This window comes from Lutra lutra, chromosome 15 (genome assembly GCF_902655055.1).
Source record: "Lutra lutra chromosome 15, mLutLut1.2, whole genome shotgun sequence".
Classification (NCBI taxonomy): Eukaryota; Metazoa; Chordata; class Mammalia; order Carnivora; family Mustelidae; genus Lutra; species Lutra lutra.
Genome location: NC_062292.1, coordinates 69,288,405 through 69,311,475, shown reverse-complemented (window position 1 = coordinate 69,311,475; position 23,071 = coordinate 69,288,405). Strand labels below are relative to the sequence as shown.

The 23,071-nt window shown below is 58.1% G+C and overlaps 1 protein-coding gene across 3 annotated transcripts in view; it reads left to right on the top strand.

Moving 5' to 3' along the window:
* Positions 1-23,071, top strand: part of IL6R (interleukin 6 receptor) — a 40,793-nt gene that overhangs the window by 10,531 nt on the left and 7,191 nt on the right. For 2 of the 3 annotated variants that reach the window (XM_047705841.1, XM_047705842.1), the window contains exons 2-9: positions 5,747-5,995; positions 6,424-6,547; positions 8,306-8,487; positions 8,726-8,892; positions 9,284-9,425; positions 19,449-19,495; positions 20,588-20,657; positions 22,749-22,842. In XM_047705841.1, the coding sequence (XP_047561797.1) occupies positions 5,747-5,995; positions 6,424-6,547; positions 8,306-8,487; positions 8,726-8,892; positions 9,284-9,425; positions 19,449-19,495; positions 20,588-20,657; positions 22,749-22,842 (1,075 nt within the window). Of the gene's footprint in view, positions 1-5,746; positions 5,996-6,423; positions 6,548-8,305; positions 8,488-8,725; positions 8,893-9,283; positions 9,426-19,448; positions 19,499-20,587; positions 20,658-22,748; positions 22,843-23,071 lie in introns of all 3 variants that reach the window. The other variant, XM_047705840.1, reaches the window with a different exon arrangement.

The following is a 23,071-nucleotide window of genomic DNA, read 5'->3' as shown; positions in this document are numbered from 1 at the left end:
CCTCCGGTTTCAGTCCCCGGGGATGTGCTTTTGTCCCCTGTGGGCCCCTTGCCTTCACAGGAAGCTGGGGTGAGGGGTCTGCCGTCCTGCTTTGGATTCCAGCCTGGGGAGGAGTGAAAGAGACTCCCAGTCCTCCGGTGCCGCCTGCTGTCCCTGCCTCCGTGGTGCTCAGTGCTGGGGCTTGGGGGACAGCAGGCTCGTTCTCCAGGTGATGGGAGGGTGAATAGAAGGAAGGCGCAGTCTGGCTCCTGTTGGGGTTGGGCTGGGGGCCTTGGGCCTGTGCCCTTCCGTCCACAGAGGCTAGTCTCACCCTTGAGGGCTCTCCGGCCACCTGTCCTCTGTGGGCTTTCACTTTCTGGTGCCCTTTCCATTTGTTCCCCCCATCAGAGCTCCAATCGCTGCGGCCCCAGTACTCAGACCCCCGACCCGGATCCCCCGTCCCCGGATCCCTCAGTGCGCTGGGGGCCGCTCCGGACGGCCGGTGGTACAGGCAGTGGTGAGTTCCCTGCAGGGCGTCGTGGGGTCTGAGGTGCCGCCGTGGACAAGGAGGACGAGGAGGCTTGGCGCACAGTGGTGGTGACTGTCTGTGCTGCCCCGGCGAGGGCTTCCAGCCTGGCCCGTGGTGGCACACAGATGCCCTCGTGTTCTCCGGAGGGCTGGGTGCAGGCTTGCAGCCCTGCCCGCAGACCGCGGAGCTGTGGCTCGGCCCCGCGTGCTCTCGGGTCGGTGCTGGAGCGTGGGGGCCGCCCCCTCCCTGCCGCCCCCTCGCCCAGCGCCCAGCGTCTGAGTGAGGGCCAGGAGGTGCATCTGGAGGGATGGCGGGGCCCCAGGGGCCACACAGGGCCATTCCGCTCACTCATTCAGGGAGTCCTGCTTGGGGAGGGGCCTGCTTGCTGGGGGGAGCTGGCTGGGCAGACGGGGAGGAGCCGTGACCTCGAGCAGACAGGGGTCCGGCCGGCAGAGCTGAGGGCCTGGGCTGTGGAGCCCAGCAGAGGCGACAAGGGACAGAGCCTGGAGCCCGGGGATGGGCGAACCCTCTGTGACCCAGAGGGACTTGTCCTGAGGTGCCCACTCTCTCCCTCCCAGTCCCCTTGTGCTCTGCCCCATGTCCCCCTCCTCCTCCTGAGGCAGAGTAACTTGGAGAGGCCCAGGCTGTGCTGCTCCTTTGTTTTAAATGCACACGTACTGGTTCTGAGACCCACACGGCTTACAGATCTAAAATCTGCAAGAAGGTTGAAGGCAGAGAAAGAAGTCACTTCCCGTCCCACCCTCTGGAGAGGCGGGCAGGGCTGAGAGGGGCCAGCACTTCCTCCCTGCAGAGAGCTGGGCCGAGGCCCCGAGGCCTGGGTGTCACTGGCCCTGGCTCGGAGGGAGGTGGAGGTCCCGGTGGAGCAGGGTGAGCCGGCGGGAGGGACGGCCCTGCCCGCCCTGGCTTCAGCTCCCTTATTGTCTTGCCGTCTTTCCTGGCTGAGTATTTGAGCAGCCTGCACAGAGTGTTTTCAGAAGCGTAGTTGACAAAGTGTTCTTCACAGGTTCTAGAAGAAACAGTTTGCACACTTTTTTTTTTTTTTTTGAGGGGCCCTCTGTGCTCGCTGCGGGCCTTGAACCCGCAGATCGAGGGTTGCCTGCTCTACCTACTGAGCCGGCCCGGCGCCCCCAGAAGAAGCGCATTTGGAAGAAGGGCTGGGACAGGCAATAGTTGCCAATGGGTGGTTTATAATTAATCATTCCCTGTTAAAAAAAAATGGTGACTCAGTTTTAAGGACTCAGAAAACCATTACTCAAGCGACTTGGCAGAAGGAGTGGCCATCAGGTTGCTCCCCAGCTCTGCTTTTGTGGAAGAGAAAAAAAAGCCTTTTTCTTTGCTCTTTCTCGAGCTGCCCCAGTGCTGTGGGCATTGTTAGAGCAAGCAGGGAGGGACCGGTTGGTCACCACACACGGAGGCAGCTTCTGGGCTGACCTGCGGGAGGGAAGTGGGCAGAGAAGCAAGTCTCCTGGAACTGGCAAGTGCAGAAGCAGGACAGAGCTCCCTCTGGCTCCAGGCTCCCCGCAGCTCCTGGTCTGAGGAGCTCCCCCATCTAGGGCAGGGTCAGCGTTGGCCCCAGACCACTGTGTCATCTCTGACGCGCTCTCTTGGCTGTTTCCAGTGGGGAGGCCCTGTCCCTGTGGGTCCCTCTCCAGCACCCTGCATTAGACATGTATTAAGCACCTACTGAGTTCTTTGATGAATGTCTCATAGTCACGGCTGGGGATGGGAGCCGTGCCCTGTGAAAGTGTCAGTGGAAGGAGGAGCCGTGCGCGGACCTTCCTGCAGCCACCCGTGTCTGTCTGTCGTGTCTGTCGGGTTCTGGTGCCTGGTGAAGTCGGATTTCTGCTCGTCAGCTGAAGGGGGATCAGGAAGGTCAGCCCCGACCTGCATGGTCCTCTGGTGGTTTCTGCGTCTTGGTTCCTGCAGCGGCGGTACCTTGTGCATGAGCGTCACATCTGTGTTAACTCTCATCCGGTGGAAAATGGAGAAGCCAAAATGTGGACATGGTGATCAGAAGTGTTGGATGGTAAAAATAAAATCTTAAAAATAACGAACAGAAGACAGCGGGCCTGGTGGCTCCATCAATAGGGCACGTGGCTTGATCTCAGGGCTGTGAGTTCAATTCCCACCTTGGATATAGAGGTTACTTACAAAAAAATCTCCAGGGGCGCCTGGGTGGCTCAGTGGGTTAAGCCTCTGCCTTCAGCTCAGGTCATGATCTCAGGGTCCTGGGATTGAGCCCCGCATCGGGCTCTCTGCTCAGTGGGGAGCCTGCTTCCCCTCCCCCAACCCCACCCCTAGCCCCACCTGCCTTTCTGCCTACCTGTGAACTCTGTCAAGTGAATAAGATCTTTAAAAAAAAATCTCCAAAAGAAGAAGCGTTGGGTGGGTCTTCTAAACATAGCTTCATCGGGCACAGATGGAAGTCATTGTGGACTCTGGACCGGACGCGCCCATGAGTTGCCCACTGGCGTCCGCACGCTCGGCTGCGTGTTCAGTCATGAAGGAACAGGACACATGTGACACACATGCTGGGACCAGTGGCCCCACTCCGGAGAGTCCTGCGCAAATGACCAGGAGCAGGTGGGAGGGAGCCAATAGCCGCATTCTGATGCGGCAGATGCTGGAAGCCCTCAGCCCTCCCTGGGCGGGAGAACCATGGTGGCGGGTATCGCAGGCACAAGGGGGTGAGCTACGGCTGCTCCTGGATGAGTCCCAGACCCGTAATGAATGACGAAAGCTCGCTTCAGCAGACTGTGTGCGCACCTTTTATAGAAAGCTTCCAAATCAATCAAGGGCCAGAAAAAATTAGGGATCTGTGTGCAGCGAACCTATTTTTAACAGTAAAGACGGGTTGCACCCAAACTGGAACACTGCCAAGGCAGGGTGCCTTCTGGGTGGTGGCTGTGCGAGTGCTGGGGCTCTCGTGGTGGGATGTGTGCTCCCGTGGTGGGGGCCGTATTTTTCAGTGGTTTCAGAAACAGCATCTGACTGTTACCGAGGGTCCCACGTGAAGGGTGTGCTGTGGCTCGGGCTTCTAGAGCCATCTGGGCAGGGAGGCACCCTCAGGGGACCCGGGCTTTCAGGGGCTGGGTTGTGCTGCTGCTGGGGAAGCCTGGTTCCCGAGTCCCCGTTCCGCCGTGGGGAATGTGTCTCCTGTCTCGAGGGCAGGGTCTTTCTGCTGCCAGACGGTGTCCTCCTCCTTGGGGTCCTTCTGGAATATTTGTGGGATGTAGGTCAGAGAGGGAGGAGAAATCAAGGCCGCGGGGTGTAATGAACCAGCCCGAATGGCCCTCCCTGCACGGTGAGATTCGACTGTTTTTCCAGAGTCCAAAGCTCTGGCCAAGAAACCCGGTGAGGACCGGTGGCTACCCTGCCCCTGTCCCCAACCCCGAGTGGCCAGCCTCCGGGTAGAGGGTGCTGGGGAGGGGCGTGTCAGGCTCCAAGTGGTGAAGTGAGGAGGACTCTTGAAGGCTGTGCTTTGTCCAGCGGTCGCTCTGGGGGTGCTCTCCAACTGGGGGTCTCACTGACCCTTAGTCCCTCTGTGCCACCTTGGATGTGGTGGAGCAGGAAGGACAGCCTGCCAAGTGTGACATGAGCTCCTCCTCCCCAGAGGAAGGCTTAGCGGGTCAGACCCGTTGATGCTGGCCCTTCAGGCCGGGAGCTGGGGGAAGGCGAGGGCGGTTCCTGCTGGGCTTTTCCTAAATCTTTGGTGGGATTTATTGCTGCTGCTGCTAACAGATGGTTGGAAGGGCCAAGTATGCTTTTATTATTTTTTTTATTAAAGATTTTATTTATTAATTTGAGAGAGAGCGAGAGGGAGGACAAGAGGGGAGAAGGTCAGAGGGAGAAGCAAACTCCCCATGGAGCTGGGAGCCCAATGTGGGACTCGATCCTGGGACTCCAGGATCATGACCTGAGCCGAAGGCAGTTGCCCAGCCAACTGAGGCACCCAGGCACCCCCAAGTGTGCTTAATAAGAAAATGGCTGTATTTCCTGGCTTCCATTCCCCTAGCTGGATGGATGCATTTAGTTAATTGGTTGACTAATTTTATCTCAAATTCTGTGACTCTGTTTAACCTGTACTGAAGAAAGTTCACCTTTCTTTAATTTCAGTATTCTTCTCTCGAGTCGCACATACATGATACTTTTCAGGGGGAGGGAGCACATTTGTTCTTTTTTACCTTCCGATTTGCTCCCAAGGATGAAAGTAGCCTTGTCCGGCAGGTTTCATAGGCAGGAGCGGGTCCCCGGACAGAGGGACCGCCCCGCCGCTGTGCAGCCTCGTGACGCCTGTGCGTCTGACCGCGTGTGGAAGGGTCCCCTGCTGTCCTGAGAGTCCGGGTGCGGCCCTGCGCCTGCTGAGCAGCTGGGTGTGTGCGTTGGCTCAGTCGTTCGCCCGCCGGGTGCCCAGCGGCCCCTGTTGTGTGCAGAGCAGCGGGCTGGGCACGGACACGGAACAGATCAGAGCACAGGCTGTCGATTCCTGTGGCATTAGAGTCTTGGAGGGAAGACGGGGGCAGACGTGGTAACCCTGTGGCAGCAGGTGGGGGCCGGGCGAGGAGGGCGGCACCGGTGGGGACCTGATCCAGCTGGGGGTGAGGGAAGGCCTGGGGTGGGCTGTATGGAGACCTAACAGAGAAGGTCATGGGGGCAGCGGCGGGACTCTGTACCCTCGAGGGGCGCGGGGAGAGGTGAGGCCTGCGAGTTGCGGGGACGGGTGGTGGAAGGCCCTGTGCGCCAGGCCTCATGCTCGGAATTCATGCTGTGGCCAGTGGCAGGCCCCCGAGGGTTTTCTTTTTTCTTTTCTTAAGAATTCATTTTTTTTTTTCTTCACTTATACATTTAAAAAAGATTTTATTTATTACTTATTTTTAAATTTTTTACTCACTTGGAAGATAGAGTGCAAGCGTGGGGTCGGGGAGAGGCAGAGGGAGAAGCAGATTCTCTGCTGAGCCGGAGACATGGGTCTCGATCCCAGGACCCCGGGACCATGACCTGAGCCAAAGACGCTTCACCTACGGAGCCCCCCAGGCACCCCGAGGGTTTTCTGATCAGAGGAGTCAGGTGGCTTCCCGAGGCCCCTGGGGGGCCGTGGCTGGGACCAGTGGCTGGGCTAGAGAGGCGTGTGGTTCTGAAGCCCCCGTGACTTCCCAGACCAGGAGCAAAGCCCTTCTTGGCCACCGTGGGCTTACTGAGCGTCCTCTCCCTCCACAGAGGTGGCGAGCGGTGCGATGACCAGCCTGCCTGGGGCCAGCGTGACCCTGACCTGTCCGGGCGGGGAGCCGGGAGACGACGCCACCGTTCACTGGCAGCTGGAGCATCCTGTGGCCGGCTCCCCGCAGGGCAGCTGGGCTGCTGTGGGAAGAAGGCTGCTTCTGAGGTCCGTGCAGCTCAGCGACTCTGGAAACTATTCCTGTTACCAGGACGGCCGCCTGGCCGGAACCGTGCATCTGCTGGTGGACGGTGAGTTGAGAGCTCAGAGTGCTAGGGGACGGGTCCCAGCTGTCCCTTTAAACGCCTGTGATTTCCTTGGTCTGACAAAATCAGGAAAGATCCACTGCCGCCTGCCAGCCAGAGATGGACGAGGCTGCTTGGGGCTGGCGGGGGGCATCTGGCCGGCAGGGACCCCACCCTCCTCCTGGCCCGAGTGCTTAGGGCTGAGGCCAGGGGTTCACAGCCTGAGGCCTGGTTTGGGGGCTCCTCCTCCTTCACAGCGTCACCCCTGTGCCCAGTGTCCCTGGTGGTTCGTGTGGTTAATTTTATTACCTTACTGTTGTGGCAAAGATTGTATGAGTGTGTGTGTGTGTTGGGGGGTCTCGGTGTGGTCTTGGGGCTGGCTGGGGGGCTGCAGGGCCGTGTTCCCCCTCATTCTGGCTGTGCTCTCCCTTCAGTGCCCCCCGAGGAGCCCCAGCTCACCTGCTTTCGGAAGAGTCCGCTCAGCAAGGTAGCCTGTGAGTGGGCTCCCCGGAACCCACCCTCCCCAACCACCAGGGCCACGTTACTGGTGAGGAAGTTGTGAGTATCTGGGCCAGGCTGTGTGTCCATCTTCCCCGTCCTTCGGAGGCCCCTGGAGGGGTGCCGGCTCTCAGTGGGAGGCTGGGCAGGGGTTCCCAGACTTCACCACTTGGGGATGAGGGAGGGGCTGGGGGACAGAAAGAGAACTTGCCGGCTGGGCTGGGCGGTGCTGCTTTGTGACCACGTGACCCCGTAGCCGTGGGGGGAGCAGTGTCACTTCCCTTGTTCAGCAGATGGAGAGGCTGATGTCGAGCCATCCATGAACTCGCTTTAAGGTCATCTTGCTTGTAAGTGGCTCTGCTAGGGTCAGAGCCCAGTCTGGCTGAGTTTATTCAAAATGCCAGGTTTGGGGTTGGCTCTGACCCGAGCTGGCAGCTCCTGAGAAGTGTGGGGTGTGAGCCTTTTATCAGGCCCCTTCCCTAGGAGAGGCCTTGAGAGCCATGGTGGGGGGGGGCGCGGAGGGAGGTTGGGGTGTGGAGCGGGGGGCTCCGCGGGGCCCGGGAGGAGCTGGGAAGGCTGTGGGGGGAGATGCTGGCCACGTGTCTGGGTGCTGGTTATTGAGTGTAAGCTGGAGGTCGTCAGGGTCAGAGATCCGGGCAGTGACTCCAGGGCTTGGTTTCTGCTGGTGTCTGTGTGCCGAGTGTCATCAGGGGCCGACCTTACTGCCCATTCTCTGTGCACGACTGAGCCCACAGTCCGCCTGGAGTGGCACGGCAGCCCATAGGGGTAATCGGGACCTCTGGAACGCAGACTCGGGTCATGGGTGTCATCGTTTGGGACCTAGAAGGTGTTTGTCCCCAGACAGGATGTCCTGCCCTGCCTAGACCTGCCATGGAAACACCGGGCAGGCTCATGGGTCCCCACAGCAGCTCCTGGACTAGGGAAGTGGGAGGAGAGCTGCCAGTCTGTGGGGGGAAGGTGTGCGCTGCTCCTGCTCCGGGTACGCTCGCCCCACGGTGCTGGCTCTCCTGTTCTTCCCAGCGCGGGCCCCGGGCTGTGTACTCACCAGGACGGCTGGAGAGGCGCCCACCCTCAGTACCCCTGGTGACCCACCCTCAGCGTTAGGTGGGATGGAGGCTCTGACTCTGCCTGGGAGTGGACAAACAGGGGGAAGCTTGTTCTGGGCAGGGGTTGGCCCCTGAATCAGCAGGGACCTGTAGCCCCGGCGAGCGGCCGGGTGAGTGGCTGCCCGCCCCTCCTGTGCCCACACATGTCCTAAATGGCCGCGTCAGGCTTCCAGGCCCAGTGGGACAGTGTCTGACTCACCCTGAATGTCTGTAGCTGTCCAGAATTCTCTTCCGGGCTCATTGGCCTCCTTGGGTACCCGGGAAGCAGGTGCCTGGCTGTTCCATGGGCTGTCCTCGTCCCCCGAGGCCAAGTGGTTTCTGTTAGAGACTCAGGGCTGGGGAGGGGGCCTCCCTGGGCTCCTTGCTGCCCCTCCCTGGGGACAGAGGCCGGAGGCTCCCTCGTACAATGCCTTAGGGGCGGGGTATGCTCTAGCTCGGCACTGGGACCTGCCTGCGCAGGCACTAACCTGGTTGTCTCCCTCTCTGGTCAGCAAATCCTAACATGCCCCCGTGGGGTGGGTGTTACCGATATTCCCATTTCCGAATGAGAAAACAGAGGCTTGGTGAGGTTGGATAATCGACAGAAATCACGAGACCTGCTAAGTGCTGCTGAGCGTGGGGCATCTCAGCCTCGCGGCCCCGAACAAGGGCGGACACTGGCAGCCAGCCCGTCCTCGTCCTGTGTCCACAGTCAGAGCCGCCCGCTGGGAGACTCCCAGGAGCCATGCCCCTACTCCCAGGGGCTCCGCAAGTTCTCCTGCCAGCTGGAGGTCCCGGAGGGGGACAATTCCTTGTACGTGGTGTCCCTGTGTGTCAGCAGCAGTGCTGGGACCAAGTCCAGCAGGCTCCTCACATTTGAGGGCTATGGAATCCGTGAGTAAGCTCTTGTGTGCCCCGGCCAGACGCCCCTGCCCCTCTGACGCCCCTCACAGACGGCTGGGGGGCGCAGGGGCTGGCGCTGCGGTGTGCTGGGCTGGTGCCCTGGGGGCTTCCTGTGCCCTGGCAGGTGACACCGGGGGGCTGGTCTGGGCACTGGGGTGTCTCTGGCCCGTTCCGGGGGGACGGTGGCCACGCTTGCCGCTGCATGGGAGCCTGCCCTCCTTGCCCGCAGTGCAGCCCGACCCGCCGGCCAACGTCACCGTCACGGCTGTGGACGGAAATCCCCGCTGGCTCCGTGTCACCTGGAGAGACCCCCCCTCCTGGAACTCCTATTTCTACAGGCTGCAGTTTGAGCTCCGGTACCGGGCTGAGCGCTCGAAGACCTTTACCACGTGGATGGTAAATCCTTTTACTTACGGAGAAGAGTGGCTGGGTACTCAGGGTTCCTGGGATGAGACACCCGTTCTCTGTGGTCATGTGACTCCCTGCTGTGCGGGCGTGGGTGAGGCCCAGGTCCTCGGGAGGCTGGGTTGTCTCGTTCAGCGCACAGCAGTGAGGATGCTGTCCCGTGCCTTCACCGGCCTGAGAGGATGCGCGTGCCCGGGATAGGCAGCTGGGCCACAGGCAGGGCGAGGGCATGGCTGGCGGGGTCCTGCGCGGAGGCTCTGAGCACCTCTGCAGCTGGTCCCTCCCTGCGTCTGACAGAGGATGCTGCTGGGGGGGGGAGGGGAGGGCTGTCTGGCTGGTGCCCCCTGGCCTCACCCACTGCTGCTGGGCCCCCTGCCCGCAGGTCCAGGAGCCCCGGCACCAGTGCACCATCCATGATGCCTGGAAGGGCCTGCGGCACGTGGTGCAGCTCCGGGCTCGGGAGGAGTTTGGGCACGGCTCCTGGAGCGCTTGGAGCCCTGAGGCCAGCGGCACCCCTTGGACAGGTACCATGGTGGGCGTGGCGGGGAAGTGTCCGCTGTGTTACTGTCCCCCAACTGGTGCTGTCACGGCGAGCCTGCAGCCACCCGGGTTTGGGAGGGAGGCCGGCACCAGCTCCTGTGTGGGGCGCACACGCCGCTCGTGGTGCTGCTGGCAGCTGGGGCCTTCGGCTCTGACCACGCGGGTCCCCTTCCTGGCTGCAGAGGTGCGGGTGGGGGATGGGGGGCGGGGCACGCAGCGCCCCAGCTTCATGGGGAAGCCGCCGAGAATATGTAGCTGTACTTAGTGTCCATACTAATCTCTCATTTTTAAAAAGGTGTTAAAGGTGATAAAACTGCCTTTGGGGAATTACTGAAATTACTGTGCTTGATAGAAAACGTGAAACATTCCACAAATGTATGAAAAATGATGATTATCAGTATTTTTACCACCTCGAGAAACCCAGTGAGAACATTTCAGTGTGCTGCTTTCCTTTTCCAAGTACGTGTGTGGAGAACACCGTGAGTGCTCTCATGTTACCAGGTGTTTTTTGAAAATGTGTTGTTTAGTAACTGTGATTAATGTGTTTTTTTAACTGCTGAAAATTTTTTTAAAGATTTTATGTATTGGGCGCCTGGGTGGCTCCGTGGGTTAAGCCGCTGCCTTCGGCTCAGGTCATGATCTCAGGGTCCTGGGATCGAGTCCCACGTCGGGCTCTCTGCTCAGCAGGAAGCCTGCTTCCCTCTCTCTCTCTCTCTGCCTGCCTCTCCGTCTACTTGTGATCTCTGTCAAATAAATAAATAAAATCTTTAAAAAAAAAAGATTTTATGTATTTGACAGAGACAGAGATCACAAGTAGGCAGAGAGGCAGGCGGGGTGGGGCTGGGGGGTGGGGGGAAGCAGGATCCCCGCTGAGCAGGAAGCCAATGTGGGGCTTGATCCCAGGACCCAGAGATCATGACCTGAGCCGAGGGGAGACACTTAACCAACTGAGCCAAGTCACCCTTAACTGCTGAAATTCTTATCAAGTTAGTACATTCTCACGACCAAGAAGCTGGGAAGGGTTTCTAATACCAGTGCCTCTTGTCCTAACCCTTCCTGTGTCCAGTCCTGCCTCCCAGAGGGAGCTGCTTGGCCTCTGTTTCCCGTTCTTCTCCTGGTGCCTACGGAGCAGCAGCCAACACAACTGTTACGCGTTTTTCCTGAGAAAACAATTTAAGGCATCTTTGGATTCCTTCCTATGAAAGTTTAGGATTGAGCAGACCCAGACCCAGTGCAGGAGTTTCTCGGATTATAGTGCCGGGGGGAGGGTCATCTGGTGTCTGGTTGAATGCTTCCAGAGATGGAGGGCTCACCCCCACTCCAGGAGCCCATTCTGTTGCTCCTGGTGTCCGCGTCCTAGAATGGTGGTAGCTTCAGCATCACATCTCTTTAGCCCGGCAACGGGGTTGAGCCAAAAGAGTTGTTCTTAAGTACCAGTTAATTAAAACAGAAAATACAGTACCCGTGCATTGATCACGTGTGGGTAAAACAGAAAGACAGGAATAGAAGTGACAGCCGGGCCCGTCCCTGCCCCGCCGGCTCTCCTACCCCGGCCCTGGGGAGAAGACTGGCACAGAGAGGCTGGCATTCCGCCCCCGAGAGGAGGCTGGCGCACGGTGGCTCTTCCTCTTCCTGCTCTGCCGCGTGACACCTTTCTTTCCTGTCCTGGGGGAGCCAGAGAAGGGCTGGGTTAAGGAGCTTCTGAGTTGGATGCACGTGAGGTTGCAGGCTCAGGTCACAGCTGGTCCTTTTCCTGCCGCTGCCCGTGGAGAGCAGGAGGCAGGTTTCTGTCGGACCCTCTTCTCAAAAGCTCCTTTCCTGCGAAGGCCCGGACAGGAAGCGGGGAAGGCCTAACCGGTCTGTCTCCCACAGGGAGACCGTGTAAATGCATCAGAACGTCCTCAGGCTAGCTCGTGTTGACCTGTCCGTGACTTTCTGTGATTCGTGTACATTTTGAGCCAGAACAGGCTCATCGTCCGAATGCCGAACCTTACTGTGGCCTTGGAAGCCTTGGCGTGGGGGCGAAAGGCTGACAGCGTTGTGCGGAGGGAATGTCTCGGACTCAGGCTGAGGCTTGTTTACCCCTCTGCTCAGACGGTCACAAACAGCTTTAGGAAATTCTGTTTGTGTTAGAAAGCTCTTTCTTTGTCTTTAAAAATGTTGGAATGTGGTAAAACACATGTAATTCAACTCTGACCACTGTAGCCGTTTCTGAGTATCTGTTCAATGGCGTTAAGCACATTTGCGCAGTTAACATGCCGTCCCACTGTCTGCTCCCAGAGCTCTTCTTGCTGCAAAACCAAAACTCTGTCCCCATTAGATGCGAAGGGGACCGCCACCTGCTGTCTCTGAGGTTCACTCCTCACGGAAGTGCCAATCAAGTGCTAATTGATGCTGAAATTAATTTTGGTTCACGGTTTTCTGGAAAATTACATTTTGATACTTTTAGTTGAAATGTAGAAAACAGAGTAATAATTATTGATAAGATTGTAATGGATCAAGTTGAAGTATCTAATTGTGTCATTTCATTAAGGAGAGGTTTGTACTCGCACTCTTGAACTGGGAGAGCTGTCTTTCGGTCACAGGTCTGTTTCACGTAGCGTAATGTCCTTGGGGTTCATCGTGTTGTAGCAAGTGTCCGAGCTGCCTTCCTCTGAGGCTGAGGCCTATTCGGGGCACAGTGGCCACGTGTGGCTTGCGCACTCACCTGTGGCGGACTCTGCTGTGAGCGCCGCTGGACAGCATCTGTCTGGGTCCCTACTTGCGGATCTTTCGAGTAAATACCCAGAAGTGAAAAATTGCTGCCTCAGACAGTAGTTCTGTTCTTAATTTATTGAGGAACGACTGCACTGTTTTCCTCCGTGGCTGCACCATTTACATTCTTACCGGCAATGTACAGGGTTCCAATCACAGCCTCCTCCACACTCGGGATTTTCTGTTCTTTGTGTTTGGTTGCTGGTAAGAGCACCCCCGGGCGTGAAGTGGGTGTGAGGCTGGTCTGCGTTTCCATCAGGGCTGTGATGTTCACCACGTTTCCGTGTGCTTCTGGCCCATTTGTGTGTCTTCCTTGGAGACATGTCTGCTCAGGAAGAAAGTTCTTTCTCACATGAGCCCCACCCTGTCCTCTGGGGTAGACGAGTCCCGAGACAAGTCCACTGGTCTGCTCTTCCGAAGTTCTCGGCGGCTCCCAAGGACCCGTGTCTGCTCAGGTGTCTCGTCCTTGGCTGCCGCGCGGAGAGCCTGTGCACTGGTCTGCTCCCTTCCTCTGCACCTGGTGTCCTTGGTGGCTGTCCCTCTTCAGATTACGGACATCGCCCCCACAGTGGGCGGCGGTAGAGCTGGGCCGCCTGGCCAGCACTGGGTCCAGTCTTTGACTTTCCAGCTTGGGGTGGCTGTGCTGCTGTGCCTTGCTGCAGTGATTGCAGAGGCTTGGACAGGACACCTGGTGGCGTCTCCCATCAGTGACTGAAGCCTTCGGGACCCCCCGTCCTATGCACATGTGGTTTTGGGGGATCCTCAGAGCCCCCCAAGGGAGAAGCTGGCTGTCCCCCCTGCTGAGGGCAGTGGAGGGCCGGGGGGCAGGTGCGAGAGCGGGGAGCCGTCTGGAGGCAGTTCCTTGGCTTTTGGGGCACCAGTGGGCTTCCCAGCTGCCCAGGACCCAAATATGCAGTCGCTCCTGCCTCCCAGCCTTGGCGTGGGAGTGGTGACCTCTGGGGGACAGGGAGGTTATGGGAGACACGATGGACCCGGGAGTCAGGCTGTAGGGCCTCTCAGAGCCTGAGCCTTGCCCATGTGAGGTGGGGATGCTGAGACCTGTCTGGTTCCCTTCCAGGTCTGTTTTCAAAACAAGCTCTGGCTGGTTTCATTGAAGAAATTCTTTGCGTGATTTACTTGTCACCAGCTTGTTCTGGCATGCCTCTCGTGACAGCAGACACGTCTGCATAGGTGATGGCCATCTCCCATGTGTGCCGCTCCTGGTGGGAGGGGCCCCGGCACGGGTGGATGTGTGTGTGGCTCTGGTCCCCGTTACCCCGGACCAGGCAGGTGCTGAGGAGGACGGCCCGTCTCTCTCTGCCTGTCTGGTCATCTTCAGGGTCTGCTTGTGGCTGGGCACAGGCTATCCCCTTTTCCTGAAACGCTAGAGCCTAGAGATAATGGACTGTAGTGAGTTTTTGTTCCCTACCTCAAGGGCCACTGCCAAGATGGCTGGGACGGAGGCCCCTTGCGAAAGTTTTTGTGAGCGTAGAGTGAAGACACCCTCCAGGGATAGTGACGTGTCTGCTGCGGGGGTGTTTGCAGTTGCCACACGGTGCTGGTTGGTCCCTGGGGTGACAGGAGGGAGGCTGTGGGTGTCCCAGGATCACTGTCCTGGACACCGACCCTGAGCCACTCAGACTGTGGAGGGGGCGTGGAGTGGGCAGCGTGGGGAGACTTCCCCGGTGGTTATGGATGGTGCCGGCCGCGCGTCCCTGACCCTCATGTTGGCAGGCTGCGGGGCGAGAGGAGGAGCAGACGCTTCCCGAGGAGGTCTTTGGGTGGCAGACGGTGGAGGAGTGTCTCCATGGAGACAGGGATTATAGGCTGTCTGCGCACAGGTGGGAAGGGGGGTTTGGGCCAGGCTGGAGCCCAGGTGTGAGAGCCACAGGGTCCGGCAGGTGCACGCCCATGGTGGAAGGCCTCCTTGCAGGTGGGGTGGAGAGGGGCAAGGGGGGCCACTCCGTCCAGTAAGGCCATCACCCCTGCCGGCACCTGCAGCAGTAACACAGGGAGACGGTGCCCCTGACGTCCGGCCAGAAGGACGGGTCACAGCTGGATGGCCGCCGCCCCTCTCGCCAGTGGGAGGGCTTCCCCGGACCTCTCCTCCCTCTGGCGAGCCTGCGGCCCCGGAGCCCCTCTGCGGGAGTTTCGGGCAGGGGCCTGGGAAGCCCGCGGGGGTAAGCGGGCTTGGTCTCGCTGCTTACCCGCGCTCAGCAGACAAGTGACACCGAGGGTCCTTGGGTGCCCTGAGCTCAGACCCTTGGCCCCCTTCTTGTCCTTCAAGAGCCCCGGCACGCGGCTCCGGAGAGACCGTGCCCGCTGCGCTCAGCGCCGCTCCTGACCCGCCTCACCAGCCCGGCCTCGCTGCCGCCCTCCCGCCGGCCGGGCTGCGCACGCGCACACGCACACTGGCCTGGCCACGCGCACGCACACCCGGCCTGGACGCACGCGCACGCACACCCGGCCTGGACGCACGCGCACACACACCCGGTCTAGACGCACACGCACGCACACCCGGCCCGGCCGCAGTTGCGGGTGCGCTGCTCTCTCCCACTGGCCGGGTCCGGGCCCTGGGGCTCCGGCGTGTTTGGGGACCGTGGCCAGTGGCCGCTTGATTCTGCTGAGGAAGGACGTACACAGTTAAGTGGAAACGGCTCTTGGCCGTTTCACAGAAAGGGGGCCGCTTGGGGCGCGTGCGTGTCCGCGGCCGCGGGAGGTTCCCCTGGGCCCGCAGAGCGGCCCCCCCACCCCCACCCCCGCAGACCTCCCGCAGCTGCTTGTGTGGTGTCGGCGGCGGGAGGCGGGAGGCGGGAGGCGGGAGGCAAGGCCGGCAGTGATTGACTTGCTGGTGGGTGGTTCGCAGGTGTGAAGCCGCGAGCTGGAGGGGGAGGCCCTGCCGGAAGCCCGCCCTCCCGGCCCCCTTCCTGCTCGGTCAGCCCCTCTCCCCGCCTCACCTCAGATCGCCTCCCTGCCACCACCCTCCACCTCCTTATTTCTTCGTCCCGCTTCCCGCTCTGGGCTCCTGCCCCCAAGCCCTGCCCTTAACTGGTCGTAATACAGTTGACGAGCACAAAAAAAATGTCTTCTATTCTCTGCTCCCCCGCCCCCCCATTTCTTATCTGTATTGAGTGTAATCGACCTGTAACACCAAGTTATGTGAGTTTCAGGAGTTTGATACTATGTTGCCGAATGGTGACGCATTCGTCTGCTTAGCGTCCCTCACCGCGGCGCTGCAGGTGTCTTTCCGTTTGGTGAGGACGTGAAGATCCCCTCTCCCGGCCGCCCCCAGAGGCGCAGTGGGGATCAGTCCTTCCGGGCCCAGCGCTGAGGGTCAGCGCGCTCGGTGTTTGCCGGGACTCTGTGCCCTTCAGCCTGGGTGTGTCGGAGGAAGCGGCTGGGCCGGAAATGAAGAAACGGCGTCTAGGAGAGGTTCAGTGTCTTAACCCAGATCACTTATCTGTCACGGGGGCCTCTCCCGCCTTTCATGCTGGATTTCTCTATCCTAAAACCCAAGCGCGTGAACTCAAACCAATCCTCAAGCTAATGGAAATGAGCTTCTTGTTTTAAAAACTCCTGTGGGGACAAAAGAACCCAAACCCTCCTGTGTGGTCTGTCAGTCTTGTCATTCATTCTGTTATGAATGTGAAAGTGTCTCCTGTAATCTTGGAGGTGCTCACACAAGGAGAACACACGGTGGCAACTACCATTAAGGTTCCTAATAGTCTTTCCTAAATGCTTTTCCATAATTGAAATTTACTAACTACATAGTTTTTTGGCAAGATGTGCTAAATTCTGTGCTCACAAAGATGAGTACGATACAGTCTCTGAATTTGAGGAATGCTCAATCTAGAGATGTTTCTAAAAATAAAGGAGAAAAAAAGCCCAGAGGCGCCTGGGTGGTGCAGTTTGATAAGCGTCTGACTCTTGACCTCAGCTCAGGTCGTGATCTTGGGGTCAGGAGATCTGTGAGCTCCGTGCTCCTCAGAGAGTCTGCTGGAGACTCACTCTCTCCCTCTGCCCCTCCCCCTGCTCATGCTCTCCCTCTCCTTTTCCAGTAAGTAAGTACATCTTAAAAAAAAAATCATTCTTAGAGCCAGAGAGACTTGTCACTTTTTTTTTAAAAAGGTTTTATTTATTTATTTGACGGAGGGAGAGAGATCACAAGTAGGCAGAGGCAGGCAGAGAGAGAGAGGGGGAAGCAGGCTCCCTGCTGAGCAGAGAGCCCGATGTGGGGCTCGATCCCAGGATTCTGGGAACATGACCCAAGCCGAAGGCAGAGGCTGAGCCACCCAGGCGCCCCCTTGTCACTTATTTCTTACAAAACTTTGGACAAGTTCTTTAGCTGCCCATGCCTCAGTTTCCCCGTCTGTAAAATGGGGAATATCGTGATACTGTTCCCGAATATTGTTGTGGAGACTAAACAGATTGACCCATGGGAGGTGCGGAGATTGGTACACATCAGGTGCTCAGTAAATGCTGGAGATGGTTACAGTTGGTGCGCTTTTGTTGCCACCAGTCACTTCGAGGCACTCGGGGGCCATGGCTGTCCGTTCCTTTCCCTTCTTTGCCCAACGTGCCTGCTGAAGGGAGGCGTTAGGAAATAGGAAATACATTTGCCTAAATGCTGAGCCTCGGGGTCTTTGTAAAATGGAGATGGCAGGGCCCACCTCACAAGCACCACGGGAGCGTGACATGGAACCCAGCGCGTACAGATGAGCCGGGATGTGGCTGGTGGAGCTGCCCACAGAGGGGTGCTGATGATTTAGGGACACTTTCCCAGTGGCAGTCATCTGACATCCCTCGGGCCCTGTTTCCTCGTCTGTAAAATGAAATGACGATTATTCCTAACAATGCAGACATGCTTTACCTTCCATGTCTGGGGACAAGATGGTCTGCATCGGGGGCTCTGTGGCCATCTAGGGGGTCTTTAACAAGTCTTGTCAGTAAGACTTAATTCTGATATGCATTAGAAAAATTGTACTTGTTCTGGGTTGAGATAAAATTTCCACGTTGTACCCGGAAATCTAAGCCATCAAAAGTTAAGCACCCTATTCTGGGTCACATGCCACGCTGGGCGTCAGAGCCGCGGGGAGAGACTAGATGGGTCACCCTTTCTGACTGAAGGGTCTCTGTGGGTTTGGAGAGCTGTTAGGAGCCCCTGATGTCTGGGTCCCATCCCCCAGATTTGGAGGCCATAGGGCAAGGTTGGAGCCCCTTGAGGCCACAGATGATGCTGCATGTGGCTGAGTGTGGGAGGCCCTGGATCCAGTGGCCATCTGCGATCAGCTGTATTCCCTGAGTAGGGCTGCCCCAACTCCCGGTCTTTGCTGTTATTGGTGCCCGTACCCTCTGCTCCTCCTCCAGTCACCCCTGCTGTGGGTCTGCCCGTTCTCGGCTCGGGAGGAGCACCCGGGAATCAGACTGGATCCTTCCCAGTTACCCCAGGCTGGTTTTGGGCTGGCTTGCTGTGTTGCTTTCCCTCTTTGGGATTCTGTTTCCTCTGTACAGTGCAGGGGTGAACATGCTCTGGTTTCCTCCCCTCCTGGGGACAGGCCTGTCCTGCTGGAAATTCTCCACTGAGCAGAAGTAGGAGCACTTCTCCTCTGTCCCTTATTCCATTCCCACCTCAGGGAGGCTCCACATCTTTGTGTGAACCATTTCTGTGGTGGTTTTAACTTCTAGATGGAAACATGATGGACTGAAAAGAAAATACTTAAAATCCAGAGCATTCCACCCATTGCCTGTCACAGCTCAGTTCCAAGTCCCTTGGGCCCACATTTGCCGTGGAGCCCGGTCTCCAATTCCTGCTCCTGCTTCCATGCTTGACCTCTTGATGCTTGCGGGGGGGGGGGGGGGGGGCGGTTTCTGCAGAAATCCTGCTCCCAGGAGGGGGGCTTCATGTGTGTGCCCGATCCACATCCCTTCTTGGGCCAAGCCTCCCAAACCCACCCAGGCACATGAGAACTTGTTCAGATTTTTTTTTTTTTTTGTCAGAGAGAGAGGGAGAGCGAGCGAGCACAGGCAGACAGAATGGCAGGCAGAGGCAGAGAGAGAAGCAGGCTCCCCGCCAAGCAAGGAGCCCGATGTGGGACTCGATCCCAGGACGCTGGGATCATGACCTGAGCCGAAGGCAGCTGCTTAACCAACTGAGCCACCCAGGCGTCCCAGTTCAGATGTTTTTTATTGCAAAAAGATGAGTGGGAGAACGTTCAGATGTTAATAGTGCTTCTGTCTGGTGATGTGTCCTTGTATTTTTTTCCTCCTGTGTGTGAATATGTGTTATGGGGTATAATATAATGCACAATAATAATGATATAAATACGTTTCTTTCTTTTTTTTTTTTTTTAGATTTTATTTATTTACTTGACAGACAGAGATCACAAGTAGGCAGAGAGGCAGGCAGAGAGAGAGGAGGAAGCAGGCTCCCCGCTGAGCAGAGAGCCTGATGTGGGGCTTGATCCCAGGACCCTGGGATCACGACCCGAGCGGAAGGCAGAGGTTTCAACCCACTGAGCCACCCAGGTGCCCCTATAAATACGTTTCTTTAGGGACTTTGGATCAGACCACATGAGCCTTTCCATGTCTTGCCTTTTTTTTTTTTCCCAAAGATTTTATTTATTTATTTGACACAGAGAGATCACAAGTAGGCAGAGCAGAGGCAGAGAGAGAGGGCAGGAGGCTCCCTGCTGAGCAGAGAGCCCGATACGGGGCTTGATCCCAGGACCCTGAGATCACGACCTGAGCCAAAGGCAGAGACTTAACCCACTGAGCCTCCTACGTGCCCCAGTCTTGCATTTTTTATACATTATATCCTCAACGTTTTTCTACTTCATTTATTTATTTATTTTAAAGATTTTATTTATTTATTTATTTGAGAGAGAGCAAGAGAGAGAATGTGAGCAGGAGGAGGTGGGAGGGGAAGAGGGAATCTTCAGCAGGTTCCACACTGAGTGCAGAGCCCAATGTGGGGCTCGATCTCATGACCCCGAGATCGTGACCTCAGCTGAAACAGAGTGGGACACTCAACCAAGTGAGCCCCCAGGTGCCCCTTTTCTGATTTATTTTTAGAGACCGTTGCCACATCTGGGTATATCCTCATTTATACAGCGAATCCCTTGGGGTTGACGATTTGGTCATTTCTAACATCAGGCTCTCTTAAGTAATGTGGCAATGAACTTTCTCTGCTCCTGGGGCCCATCTGATGGGGCCTCAGGGTCCATGGATCATTCGTAACACATCTTCCTCCACAGAACCCAGGAGCCCTCCAGCTGAGAGCGAGGCGTCCTCCTCCACACAGGTGAGCTTGAGTCCTGGTGGGGTGTCTGGGCAGCAGAACCTGGGGAGCCGTTGTGGGCTGGCACCGGACAGGAGTCGGTTCAAATCCCAGCTCTGGCACTTAACTGGAAATGTGGCATGGGTGTTACTGTCGTCCTCAAGCCTCTGTAAAACGGGGTAGGGCGTCCCAGATCAGCTGTGGCCCTCGTGACACGTGCGGAGTGCTGGCCCAGCTCACAAAGTCCCTGGGTCTCATGGCTGCTGTCTCACCTCCAAACTGGCAGACGCTGCTGATGGCCTCGCTGGCGACTCAGATTCAGTCCCTCTGAGCCCTTCCTCTGTGGGCTCCTGGGGTCATAATTTCCTGGAAAGAGGATTACCTCTGAAGCTGCTTAGCAAATCCTCGGGTAATCCCGTTTCCAGCTGCGCGTCCTCCTGGGGTCCTCAGTCCCCGAAGGGCCAGCTGAGCTGTGAGGTTCAGTGCCTCCTGCGGCAAGGTGGCCCCGGGAGGGGGCGCAGGGCCTGGCGCTGTACCCGTACTGACCACTGGGCTGTCTGGGCCCTGGCAGAAGCTCCCGGGGAAGCCTGTGCAGTGCGGCCCAGTGGTCCCAGCCAAGCCAGGGTGTGGGCATGGACTCCTGCAGAGGGTCTGCCAGCTGTGCTCTGCTCTGGGCTTGCACCTGGAGTCTTGTTCCAGCTGTTAATGGGGTTCAGGGCCAGGAGGGCTGTGCCTGGAAAAGAGGAACGGGACACCCACAGCGGTTCCGAAATCTGTCCAAGGATGCAGAGCTAGTGAGCATGGGTCCAGGATCCTAGTCTTTGGTTTTCCCGGGGGATGGTGGCACGTACTCCCTGGGATAGTGCTGCGTTCGCCTATCTGTTGGGTATCTCTTCTGGGGAAGGGGCTGCGCCCCCGGCTCTTGGTGGGGAGGCAGATGGGAAGAAGTCCCACCTTGGGCAGGCAACATGTAGATACAACTAATGCAAATACTAGTGCAGATGCTGAGTGTGACAGGTCAGAAGAGAGAGGTCCTGAGACAGAGGAAAGGTGGACTTGGAGGGGTGCCAGGGATGGGATCTGCGGAAACCAGCTGACGGGGAATCTGTCTTTCAGGCACCGACCACCAGCGAGGACAGTGGAAGTAATCGCTCTGAAAATTCTGCAAATGCAACCAGCCTCCCAGGTGAGGACTGGGTGCTTTTTCTTCTAAGGGGCACAAAATGCTTCTCTGCAGAAAGTCCTTTCTGACTTGGAAATGTTGCCGGAAGCCAGTCTGCAGAAGGAAGGGGGCAGTGGCAGAAATGTTCTTCTCTTGCCATATCTGTGCAAGTCTGACATCGTTTGCTGAACGATGGTGAGGGAACCATTAACAGAAGGGCACAGACCAGTGAAATGTGCCTCAGTTGGCCCAGAATACAAATGCCTGTGCCACAGACCATGTTATCGGAGTCTGGAATGGAATACATGTTGGGGGAAGCCTTTATTTTGGGTGCCCTTGACCCCAGAGATCTGCTTTGTTGCCTGCAAGACCAGGAAAGCTTACCAACATTTGCACCAAGAAGAGCCTGGGGTCTGCCATTCATGCAGGACTCTAGGGTCTGGGCTCCGGGGCCTCAGCCCTGAGGCAGCTCTGCCAGCTCTGGGCTTTCTGAGGCCATCCTTGACCTCTGCTCCCAGGCAGGCTGCCTGGTGGAGGTCTGCCCCCTCCCCCCTTCTCTCTGGGACTCTGCTCTGTGGGGTCAGGCTCAGACAAAGAGGACGGTGTAATCGGAACAGAGGGCAGCCTGGGAGACAGGCCAAAACAGAGGTGGAGATAAATCGAAGGGCAGCTGAGAGATAGCAGAGGGCGTGTCCAGTTGGAATCACAGAAGGTTCCCGGCCTTGAGTCATGGTGGGGAGAGTGGGGAGGCAGGATGGGGCTCTGGGGCTCCAGTGGGGATGGGGCCCTTGGGGGACGGGCTTCTCCAGCCGGATCTGTAACAGGAAAGGCCATCTGTGGGCTGATGACTCCCAAACTCAGATCCCACATCTGATAACCGAGACTCAACTATCCAGCGGCCTGGGTAACCTGCCAGGGAGGGGTGTGAGTCTAGAAATTACAAGCTTAGGTCTGAAGCGGACCCTTGAAGCCGCCTCTCCTTGCCAGCCCGGACGTGTTCTCTGTCTTCCTTATCTTGGTGACTGGCAGCACGTTCATGGGGTTGCTCAAGCCGGGGACCAGGCAGGCTTCCTCTTCCACCCCCGCCCATTTCCAGTCCCTTAGCAGGCCCCGTTGTACCCGGAGACACTTCTGGGAGTTGCCCTTCTCACCCCCTCCACTGTGCTGCTGCCACTGCCTCTCCCCTCCCCCGAGGGACTTAGGAGCTGTCCGCTGGTCTCCCGGCTTTCTCTATTAATGCCCAACAGACTCTTGTGACCAGCGGCCAGGGGGACTCTGAAATCACAGGTCCAAGCTCTGGTCTCTGTGGGCTCAGGACCCCACCCTTAACCTCACCTCCTCTACTCTCCCTGTCGCTCACTCTGCCCTCCTTGCTCTGCAGCACATGCCCTACCTCAGGGTCTTTGCACATACTGCCTCCCGTGGCTAGCTGCTTCACAACACCCAGGTCTCTGCTCAGATGTCCCTTGTCAGGGGGCCTGTCCCAGTTACCCCTGTTCTTCCTCTGATTTTCATCATTGCCCTGTCACTACTGAGGTCATAGTACAGATTTGTCTTTCCCTTGACTAGAATGTAAGGTCCAGGGGGGCCTCTGGGGAGCTCTGTTGGTTGAGCACCTGACCCTTGGTTGCAGCTCAGGTCTTGATCTCAGGGTCGTGAGTTCAAGCTCCACGCTGGGTTCCACACTGCTTGAGGACCGAGTGGAGGGACAGATGAGACATGACACCCAGTGGAGAAAACGTCATCTGACCTGAGCTCCTGATGTTGTCCTCAGTGGGGCACCCAGAGCCTTCGGAGTCCTGCGCCCCCTGTGCTTCATGGGGACAGGCTGAGCGGGGACAAGCCGAGCCCCACTAGAAAGGCCATGCTGACTGGGAGGGTGTCTGTGGCCACAGGAGCTCGGAGGCTCTGAGCTTGAGGTGCCCCTCCTCCTCCTACCAGCTCTGGTGGGTGGAATCCTGGGGTCCCATTCCGCCAGGGACCCGTCTTCCACGGTCGGCTCAGGTGGGAGCGCTGGCCAGCGCCGTCCCCTCCTGCGGGGCTGCGGTTCCTCCGGGGCTCCGGACCGTCCCGCTGAGTGGCATCCCTCTCCCTTCCTGCTCCTGTTTCTCCTAGTGCAAGACTCGCCTTCAGGGCCACTGCCCACCTTCCTGGTGGCTGGAGGAAGCCTGGCCTTCGGGACGCTCCTGTGCGTCGGTGTTGTGCTGAGGTGAGCGGGGCTGGGGGAGGCCTGGGGGGCCGCCACCTCACCTGGCTGATTCGGGGTGTATCAGAGGAGGAACTGACGAGATTGGATGTCACGTTAGATGAGGAGAAGGAAGGGGGCACATCTAGGGTGACCCTCGGGTCTCCGGCCTCGGCAGTTGGGTAGACGGCCGTATTGTCACTCTCGCGGAGACGCTGGCAGGGGACAGCCGAGCACAGCAGAGACTCGACTT